This window comes from Ciona intestinalis, chromosome 7, assembly GCF_000224145.3.
Source record: "Ciona intestinalis chromosome 7, KH, whole genome shotgun sequence".
Classification (NCBI taxonomy): Eukaryota; Metazoa; Chordata; class Ascidiacea; order Phlebobranchia; family Cionidae; genus Ciona; species Ciona intestinalis.
Window position 1 is genome coordinate 2164381 of NC_020172.2, and position 10981 is coordinate 2175361.

Sequence of the window (10981 nt, forward strand, 5' to 3'; positions counted from 1 at the left end):
CTCTATAACACACCCATATTGTCAAAACCTACTATAATTCTGATATTAGTATTAGTAGTAGTATAAACTAACGAAATTATACGCAAAGCTATTGCGACCTATCGTCTACAACCAACGGTTATCTAGTTACACAAATACATGCAGCAACTCCCTAGTGTAACATTGCGATACTGTAGTGAATTCTTGGCTAAACACCCACAACATAAAATGGGTATGTACACCAGCTAAGTAAGCGTTAGTTCCTAACCGCCACAGTGATAAATTGTCTCCAGGGATTCTAGACAGACAACGTTTTACACAGTGCTCTCTTATACGCCGCATGCTTACTCAATTATAACAGGTTTTCTTATACACTGGACACACATGGTAAACTCATACACCTCATGCTCACTATCAAGTTATAACACGGATGACACGCTAACAAAAAAAAACATTTCACAACAGAACACACAATTTAAAAGTATTACTGATTGTATTTAGGAAACTTTTAAGAGAGATTGGGAAACAAACTTTAAACGTGAACTTAGTCAGTGCATCTGAATTATTCTCTTACGCCTGAGAGACACGGGTTGAATATATAATGTTGTTGCAGTCAGGTATATTATAAGTCCTAACAAGGCCTTTTGGCTATTGTTTGTTTTGCTATTTTAACATCACACTTACACTTACAGAATGAAGAAACTGACAATAGTTGAATTTTACCAGATAAAACAACATCACGTATGGATCGGGTAATTGCCTAAATAAATTAACACATGATCAGCGTTTTCGACCACCAGCTTTTTTCTTAGGAGGAGCAGCGGTGGCTTCTTGAGCTTTTCTAATAAGATCATCTTGTACGTCTTCCCTGCATGGCTGGTAACGACAAAACTCCATGGCGTATTCACCCTTGCCCTGAACGAGTAATAAAGCAAAATGATCATTATGAAGTCATAAGTGCATAGGTTTGGGTAAAATCGTTCCATTTTGTAGTAAACAAAGATTATTTACAGAATTATTTACCCCCATCCGCACTATTTGCAGCCAACCTACTATTGTTACTTTAAATTGCTTCGTAACGAAGAAGTTCAGGAGTCAATAGGTTTACATTAACGAAGTTTTGATCGTAGACTGCCTCATGTGGTCAATGATTAAGTGCTTTCGTATAATCTGTACTCTGCCTCACACTAATCTAATCTAAATATAAGCGTTTTTTAACCTATTGCCATTCTAACTTGTATTTCTTAGATGCCCAGCTAAAGATTCACGACAAAATGGCATTTTTTACAATAACAGATTCTGATCGAGCCTTACTGAGATGATTTAGCCTACTCAGTTAAATAGAAATAATATTTATTATAACAGGACCACGGCTGGACAGTGGGCATGAGCTATAAGAATACACACTGCGAATATTATTTTTATCCAAATCGCGTTTTAACGACCGCCATTTTGCTGGTAACGTCCGTATTATTATCGTTTTAATTAATATGGTCGCCGTTGTCGTGATAAAAATAAATAGATGCATGTAGGGGATATTTTGTATCATTGAGACATAAGGCTTCATGCACTCATTAACATAGACCAAAAATAGGGGTCGTAGGTTCGAATCCTAGCTCCAGTAGTTAACACTCACCTCGGTTACAGATCTCAACTCTGACGCATATCCAAACATGTCGTTCAGCGGTACGTCACAGTTGATTGTGACGTAATCAGTATCTACATCCTGGTCGCTGATCGTTCCTTTTCGTTTGGTGATGCTAGAGAGCACAGCGCTTTGAAATTCAACCGGGGCGCTAACTTCGACCGACATAATCGGTTCCTGTATAATCTTGTTTGATCTGGCATAAGCTGGAACGTAATATGTGGGTTATGAAGGGGTGTTATGTTGTATTAGTTTAAAACAATTTATTACACTACTTTGGTCTGGAGTAAGCACTTACGTCTTAACCGCTATGTAGTGATAAAATTGTCTCTAGAGATTCGAGTTATAAAGTTTTACATATTTGCTTATAACTACCGTTGTAACTTTATCTTTGCCGCATGACTATTATCGCATTGAGTTTTAACATGGGCGTAATTTTATACCCCAGACACACCTGGTATATTAAATGCTCACCTTGCTCAGCAGCACCTTGTGCGGCCAAACGAAAAGCAATGTCAGAAGAATCCACCATATGATGAGCTCCGTCCTCTACCACGAACCTCACACCCATCACACGAGCGCCAACTAACGGCCCCTTTTCACACGAATCTTCCAAGAATCCCTGGTACGAAAAACATGCATAGTGAAAAAGTGATGTGGATTTTTGGTAAAGGGCACGTCATGTGTGTTTGTTGTATAGGAAGAGACCTATGTTATTACTCAACAGTGGACATGAGGTCCAAAAATGTATAAAACGACTTCGATTCGATTTCGACAGCGAGCGTGAAAGCCCCTTACAAACTTACCTTCTTTATAGCAGACATATAATTCCTCGGGACATTGGTTCCAACAGTTTTGTCCAAGAATTCAAGCTCAGTATTTCTTTCTTCGGGTAACGGCTGCATAGAAATACTGATATTTAGTTTATTAAATGAATGTAACTTTATTGTTTCATAACACTTCGTGTCCGCTTATTTATCACATAGGTTGTTTTCTGTATGGTTTACAATTAAAAAAAAACCTATTAGTGATAACTGAGTTAGATAAATTGTTGTTCATCGTCTTGTCACATGCACACACAGTGGTAGCAGCGTCAAGTTTCGAACCAGTAATGCTAGAGGCAGGGACGCTCACCACTGGGCCGGTGGGCGGTACTACAGAATAAAGGCAATTATACCTCAATGTAACCGACAAGACGACCGAACTGTCCAGCTCCACCAGATTGTCGTTTATGTGTGTAGTCGAATCTGGGAATTTAATATAAAGCCAATTATTTTAATGAAAATCATAAATTAAGTATTAAAACACACTAGCATGGGAATTAAAACAAAAATGTGTCACAATAAAAGTTGCGTCGGAATTCGTATAACGTATTTGCACAAATCCGTGTAAAGTAACATATACGAATATTAGGGCAAGATAATAAACATTCTATTCTGCAATGGTAAGGTGCTTTGACGGGGTTTGCCAGGGAATCTGGGGTTTAGGAGAGAGTTGGCCCATTACCCAACACTCAGAAAATAATTACCACGATTTTAGTGGTTGACAAAAGTGCTGACTACTAACAATTAAAATTAACGGTTAGGTGAACTAAGTTTTTGCTGCATATATCCAAACAAAACGATTGCAGCGCTGGGCTATGTGGCGAGTTAGAGCGTTTATACAGCAAATAGAAACCGTGTGGATATGGTACAGTGACAGTCTGACAGCTTTTAACGAAACATATTGTCACTAGAGAATTAGTGAACACAATGCTAATAAAATATGCACAAATATTGATATCGTGAACTTTATAAAAAGCTAAACGAGATGACTTTATTAGGTCTTTGCAAAGTTTAGCATTTATAGGTCATCACGTAATACTATACATGCGTGTAATCTAATGAGCCAACTCAAGTTTAAAGTCCCTTGTCGTGCCTTAGTGCTGGCAGTGTCATCCACTTTGAACATATCCTACTGCCGCTACTGGTGATATATCCAGTAGGCGTTGTGTAATTGATTTATTGCTGACAATACCATTCTAAATAGTCTCTAGTGAAAGAACTAAATGACTAAGCCACCCAAGATCATTAACAGTTTAGCAATTAAATAAGACGCTGTGCTGTTTAACCCGTTATTTCAAAAACACGTAAGCAATAGTGACGTATAACAGCGACTATTCCGTGTCATTTTGGTTTAAAATAAATAAGTTTCTGTCACCATAGGTCAATAGAGAAGTCGCGTAATATTGAACTATGTTGTCACACAGAAATACATTACGTGGCCAAAATATTGTTAGTGTAAACAACTTGCTACGTCATATGACGTCACATGCGTTCTATAAATGGATCACTCAGCAAAAAACAACGTCAAAAGTGAATCAAAAATATGTTGACTAATTAACTTTAAAAAAAAATGGAGTTTAAAAATTCGGCGCTAATGCAGTATGAAATCATAGGGTATGAGAATAATTAAAGAATTAAACAAGATTCGTGAATAATTGCTGACTATGACGTCATAATCCGACAATTTTCCCGAGAGACGTCGAAGACGATAGATTTCTCACACGTGACCTTACGATTGTAAAATAAATACGGAGCTAAATTAACTTCGTTAATAATGTATCTATAAGTCGATCCCACGATACTACTAAAACGTTATGTCATTTTTGCGGATTTTTGGTTCATTTTGAAGCATTATTCTTTTATTTAAAATTCACCGTATAGTAGGGTGGGGGAAGATAGAACACTTTTCCTTCTATTTTCTCGTCCAATTAGGATTAAACAAAGAACATTCAAAGATTTATAAAATCGCATGCTCGTCAGGCCTATAGACCGTTGTTATTTCTTGAAAACACGATCAGAATATTTGGACCTTATGTGCTGAAGGTGTCCCGTCTTCTCCCACCCTATCTTTAACTAAGTCGATTCCACGGGTACACAGAAAAGGGTGTTACCAGGACACTTTAAAACTACAAACCATAGATTAACACTGAAAATATTCTACTTTTTTAATAAGTTTTCCCTACATTAATCAGTGGAAACACACACGAATAATTGGATCACGGAACACTAAAAAATAGGAAGGTTAAAAAAAATACACGGAAACACTAAAAAAACTGACAGTCTGTTTCGTTGGCAAGGGGTTGATGCGTGGAAAAGTAATCGAATCTAAGCTTGTCGTTTCACATTAAATATGCACGAAGAGAAATTCTAGCAGTATATAAGCAAGCAACATACACCACATGTCAGTGGCAGACTGTCAAAGGGTTGGCAATATAAGCCAAGTACCTGTGTGTGGGTAGACATTCGATATTATGGGCGGTGGCGTAGGGTGGGAGATTTGGTTGGGCGGGATTAAATGTATGTTTTAGGGATTAGAAATACCGAGAACTAATAGTGGTGTTTATTCCGGTGTAATATTTTTTCTTTAGTGGGTGCAGGTATTTATATAGAGCGGGGTTTGTGTTTCAATGTTCGAAGAACATGATTTGCCCATTAATATCATATCGGGGTGCAGTGGTGATAGGTCTATAACTCTATACCCTAGGCGTGCCTTCCCGCAGAACCTCATCCACGTATAAAGAATATGAAATAAGGGTAAAATACGGCATAAGCCAACACGAGTATTAATATAAAGTCTTGGGTTCAATACATGACAAAACCTGCGTGTATTTAGTAAGTGTGTTAAGCTGGATATAAAGTAAAGGTGCTGCTTTTTACGATTTAGTTTTTGAAAAATTGGCAGATAAGACTTTCTAAGTATGTTTAAACACACAATGACAATGAGACCGTTACCTCAAATTTACTTTTGTAGACAAATTTTAGCAGCAAAAATGTCAAAAACGTTTGCTATCCTATTGTGCTGTGTTATGGTAACGATTGAGGGGAAGTACCTAACTTCAATGAACAATGTTTATAAAGATAAGCAGATGGAATTTGGCGTTAGAGAAAAAACGGGTAAGTCGATTTTAAACGTGCTGCTGCTGTTGTAACAACGTTTTAACCAGATAGAGCGATTTTTAATGTTTTAAATGATAAAAAAATAGGTGAGTCTGACGTATAAGTACGAAATTTTGCGTACAAACGGTTAGCGAAATATATTTTTAGTTATCCCCGAAGTGGTATTCGAATCGTAGCAGCGTTAGATAAACAATCCCGTATTTCTAGAATGCCCAGCAATTGTGACGAAAGTTTTATCTGATCTTCTGGTATCTGAGTACAACAGGTTGCTCCCGACCAATCCGATCTTCTATACCAAGTCACGTGTCATTGACGCTGTGTGCCAGGTAAGTAATAGAAATACAATAACAAATAATTTTATAATTTAAAGGGAGTATTAATTTTATCTAACACTCATACGAAACTTTAGCAACAATAAATTTCTCCGCGGCTTGAAAAATTTATGCTTGTTTGCATATATATTAAACTAAATTTCGGGAATTTTTGCAGAAAAATGACCTCAGCGAATGTTCGGTAACGTTAGAGTTGTCATGCAGAAGATCAAATGGTAGAACATGCAGTGCTGGCGATTATTCACCGGTAAGAATTATTGCTATGTATAGGTCGGGGTAACATGGGTATCTTTAGCACATAATGTCCCATATTTCCTAAGGGTGTCTTATTTTTTCTTTTCTTGTAACAATTAACAACGGTCCATTTAGAGTCGTGAGATCACGGTTATATATATATCTGTATTTTATAACGGGCACGTTGGATAATGAAATTTTATACATTTGGAATTTATTTGATATGTCCTTTGTACTGTGGAACATTTTAGCTTGATGTTTAGAATGAATGAATGAATGAATGAATGAATGAATGAATGAATGAATGAATGAATGAATGAATGAATGAATGTACCTTATTAATCCTCGCGTGGCGGGGTAAAGATTCTCGTTAGTCGTTTATAACACGGGTGTTCTGTTTTGTACATTTCTGCCTGCTAGGTTTTATAATTTCAGACTTACAGTTTATTTATAATTTTTTAGATGACGCAAATTTGTAACGGTGTTATCGACCTCACAAGTGGTTCTATTACGTCACAACTAGAGTGCAGATCAGCAGATGATAATTATTTATCCTCGGATGTAGAAGATGCAGTGAGAGCCCTTGCACCTCCGAGAGGCGGGAGTTACGGACTCGGAGAAGTGAGGATCATGGACCACGCAGGAAGAGAATATATGAAGAAGAAATGGGAAGATGATGAAGGAAACTTTCATCCATTTTAAGATTTGTTTCGGATTTGTGTGTTTTTCGTCAAGTAGAACAAAGTATTATTATGTGTTTTAATATGGTGTGTAAATACAACAAGTTATAATATATACCACTTGTGAGTATTGTACTGGTGTTGGTGTACGTAGTTTAATGACACAGGCGTTCGTAAAAGCAGACCGACGCGTATAACACACTACAATATATGTCAGTCTATGACAGTCAAGATATATCAGACAAACTACATTAAAATGTTACCGAAGAATATGGTTTGTAACGGGGTCGTATAATGTACACAACCTACTGAATCTATCACGAATTCAACTGCGCATAACCTACTGTGGTAAATTCTGCAGCACACGAGTAACAAACATAACGCAGGAATGCGTAATCATGCTTGGCATCAAAAACACAAAAAAAACATATTATTTGGCAAGTACTTTATAGAACAAAAGAACGTAACATAGGCCAAAATAACCTTATCAAATTTACGAATAATGCTTGGGTCATGACTAAAAAGGTTGGCTACACTTAGGCTAACCAGGACGGCACAGCAGTTCAATAGACACCAAGCGCTGTGATCAATTATGTCATCACAGGTAAAAACTTCGAAATTATGCTGACATGTACGAAACCCATTGTATATAACTTACATCCTGGTATATAACATGCGTAAGTAAGAAACTTATTCTGTACAACCCATATCCTGGTTATAACAGACATTGTTACATAGCGCTGACAGCGCAGAACATACGAGCACTACCTTATAAGGTATCGGGGCTGAATACACAGTTTCGTGGGACTTTTGCACAAACCGCTCACATTTTTGTGGGGAGGAAATATAAACAGGTCGAATTTTAAGGGTAATCAAGCGAAACTGTAAACGTGAACTTAAGTTTTCAGTGCAAAATATTTGGTTTAGTGTGTTAGTTAGCTGGTTAGAATATGGGATATTATGTCCTAACGGTATCCATCTTATTCCACAGTATATATAAGATTATGAAGCGAAACTGCAGTGAACTATAAAGTTGTGTGTAAACCATACTGGTTTCGCTGTTGTGTTTTTTGGTAAACCCCCTTAGCAAAGAACGATTAATTTGGGATTCAGGAATTAATTTACGTTTATTTTACTATTTTTATTCAAATTAGCGTATCCCCAGGATATATAACGAGTGTTGTTAATTGTTAAAAACAGAACTGTGAAATATGGGTTATTATGTGCTAACATCAGTATCCATCTTACCCCACAGAAACTAAGATTAACGAATATGGTATCAAGTTTTATCCTGAACTTACGAGAAAACAAGTGGTTTTAAACTTACGGGGCCACAGTTGACAGCCATCAGGTACCGCAAAGTGAAAAATGAACGCCCCACCCACGAACCCCCACGTTGAACGTTTTTCACTTTAAGCGGGCTTCGGAATTAAAGTCAGCTTTTTAGGTTTTCGTTTCGAAACACAGTATAGCTACTGGCAGTTAAAAATTGAAGTTATTTTTTTTAAAATTGAAGTTATTTTTTTGTTTTTAAACATTTTTTTCTGCTATTTGTTGCGAAAACATGTATTCGTGTTGTTATATAGATATTTTCAGTCAAATGTTAATACTCAGTTGCCGTTATTTGATAAACAATTTGGCGCCGAGTTAGGTGTTTGTCAGATTTTGGAGTGGTTCTGAAATATAAGGTCTTGTTATATTTAAGCGTATTAATATTTTAGCACCGTTTACATTGACTGTTAGAATCATAAAGAAATGGTGAAACCTTTACCAATTTACCAAACTTATTAAATTTTTGACGGAATCCTTAGTTTAATAATAAGTGATATCAAATATTAAACAAAATTAAAAGTCTATCACTCCCGAACTTTTTTAAAACATGCCTTTTTTTAGTATACTTTTTACATTTTAAAATGCTTACCGTATAGTTATAGTACTTTTAACAAAGTCTTAATTAATAACTTTTACTATATTAATTGATTTGTCTATATTACCCGGAATCGCCCAAAAAAATATAAATACTTTTCAATGTTTAGGGGTTAAAACATTTTAACGCCGTATTTAAATAAAATTAGAATGTCACTCGTTATCCGGTTGAGTTTGGTGTTGGCGCTATGGTTGGTGACGTCATCAAATGTGGAATCTAGAAGTTTCTACCCCAGTTACGTGTAAGCTTGCGTGATTCTATATGTAGTGCAAAAGTGAAGGACTCTCTAAATATGGTGTGAAAAAGTGACGGGCGCACATTATAACATAGGTGTTCTGTTTCAGCATGCACCTTGCGACGGTCGTTTATGAGTTTTCTGAATGAATGTCACCTATTTATCCTCGCATGGCGGGGAAACCACAGTCGCCATTATAACACGGTGTTTTAGTAAATGCATTTCGTCACAGTTACAGACCATTCGCAAGTTCCATTAGGTTGTATGAAAGCAGTCTGGGTGTTTGGGTAAAAGCCAAATCTGGCATAAATCCCAGATGCTTGACATGAACTTACCCCTATATAATATCACGGCACTGTACGAAAATGCAAATAAACGATATTAATTTTTTATATGGAGAGGCGGTCTATTGCATATCTCTAGTACGTCGTGATGGAAAAAAATGTATTTTTTATTTAAAAAAAGGTTTAATCAGAATAAAAATTTCTAATTAGAATTTTAGAATTAAAAACGCATCTAATTGTTTTATTCACGTGATTGTGAAATGACGAAGAAGCTCATTGTTCCAAATAAATAATGACATTCGCGACAAGACAAACACGGTCAAAGCGGAATGAATCAGAATGCGCCGCGATCTACATGGGGGGAGTTTAGTGAAATTTACAATAAAATGAGAAAAATGCTCTGCTAGACCACAGCGACGTCTAAGAGCAATTTTCGATTTTAATGCAATACCGGGTCGTGACAGTTGTCCAGCAAGTTAATAACTGCGCGAAGGCACTGCTTGCAACCCGGCATTAATATTTAATGCGGTCAGCACTGGACAAATATAAACCGAGTGAGATATAGGTAATTGAATTCAGACGCAACTTCTAAAAATAACTTGACTACTTTTGTTGCAATTAACTCAAGGATAAAATACATTAAAAATGTTAAAACCCAAAGAAATGTTTTGCTTATTCCGAAAACGTTAACTATTTGCTGATTTCGCCACTTTACGCTTATAATAAATAGATAAGTTAACCTGACCAGGTAAAACAATGCATTAATTACGGCCAGAGATAGTAAACACAATGCGATACCGGAAGTGCAACAGAAACGACTTTTTAACGTAAACGATTATGCCTATGCGTGTTAAAAAACAATAAAACGATTATAACACACTGAAACTAATGATGTTTTACCATATGTAATTTATAATGGTGCCCATTGCTAAGCAAACTAATCTTTCATTTTCCGGGAATAATGAATGACAGCGGTTAATTATGGCACCATAAAGATTAGCGCAAGGAAAAAGATATTCTGTGATTCATGGGCGCCGTTTTATATGGTGCAGACGAGGCCGGCCTACTCTGGATATTATGCAGACGGTGCAGCACCTGCTGCGTATAACTGCATTTTATTAATAAAACCCGTTTAAAATTAAAGAACTAGTCGTTTTAAGAACTGTATATTCAAACGTACTGAGTTATTACGCCATCGATTGGCGTAACAACGATCATTTTCCGTAATGTTTTTCTCAACCACGCGTCCACGCATAATGCTTTGTTACGACATAGTAGCGATTCACACGCTGATTATTTGCGTCATATTATTATTTGATGCGTCGATTATTGACGTCATAATACGGTTTGACGCGTTCATTATTAGCAATCCAAGAGAAAGCAAACTGAATAGTGTACGTTTACGGTGGAGACTGTTTATTAAAACTTTAACGAAAAGTGAACATACGTTAGTTTTATACTTAAAACAGCTTGCTATGAGTATATGGCTAGCGCCTTTGCAAATACGGTTATACAACGACTGTATTAAAATAAAACAAATAAAACATACATTGGTCTGTATTAAACACATTAAAGCTTTAACTTAACGGTTTAATCTTTTTGTGTGGCGGATGTCCTTGGATTTAATTAAGTACTTTAACAGCCATCTGCAGACATAGGTGCTTGCTACATATTTTGGAACAAACTTTAGCTGCTCGTAAAATTCATACGTTATCGAAAGTAAC

At 36.4% G+C, this 10981-nt stretch overlaps 3 protein-coding genes across 5 annotated transcripts in view; 2 read left to right on the forward strand and 1 right to left on the reverse strand.

Moving 5' to 3' along the window:
* Positions 1-463: 463 nt before the first annotated feature.
* Positions 464-10981, reverse strand: part of LOC100184797 (elongation factor G, mitochondrial-like) — a 19575-nt gene continuing 9057 nt past the window's right edge. The window contains exons 13-17 of the mRNA XM_002128301.4: positions 2802-2871; positions 2431-2523; positions 2099-2246; positions 1616-1830; positions 464-894 (exon numbers count right to left, since the gene is read on the reverse strand). Coding sequence (XP_002128337.1) covers positions 760-894; positions 1616-1830; positions 2099-2246; positions 2431-2523; positions 2802-2871 — 661 coding nt within the window. The 3' untranslated portion in view covers positions 464-759. The remainder of the gene's footprint in view (positions 895-1615; positions 1831-2098; positions 2247-2430; positions 2524-2801; positions 2872-10981) is intronic.
* On the forward strand, positions 5408-6926 carry LOC100180087. The gene is made up of 4 exons (XM_002128253.3): positions 5408-5562; positions 5773-5891; positions 6055-6144; positions 6594-6926. Exons 1-4 carry the CDS (start codon positions 5439-5441, stop codon positions 6831-6833), a joined length of 573 nt encoding a protein of 190 aa, XP_002128289.2. The 5' UTR covers positions 5408-5438; the 3' UTR covers positions 6834-6926.
* The window catches only part of LOC494354 (uncharacterized), a 6479-nt gene continuing 3521 nt past the window's right edge, over positions 8024-10981 (forward strand). Inside the window, exons 1-2 of one of the 3 annotated variants that reach the window (XM_026834919.1) lie at positions 8024-8162; positions 8887-8979. In XM_026834919.1, the coding sequence (XP_026690720.1) occupies positions 8888-8979 (92 nt within the window). In that variant the 5' untranslated portion in view covers positions 8024-8162; position 8887. 3 annotated transcript variants of the gene reach the window in all.

Bases quoted from the DNA above. Each gene is read 5' to 3' on its own strand.
- LOC100180087 (XM_002128253.3), top strand. From the start codon at position 5,439: ATGTCAAAAACGTTTGCTATCCTATTGTGCTGTGTTATGGTAACGATT. The intron at 5,563-5,772 runs GTAAGTCGATTT...CCGTATTTCTAG, and splicing joins TGGCGTTAGAGAAAAAACGG to AATGCCCAGCAATTGTGACG. The intron at 6,145-6,593 runs GTAAGAATTATT...ATAATTTTTTAG, and splicing joins GTGCTGGCGATTATTCACCG to ATGACGCAAATTTGTAACGG.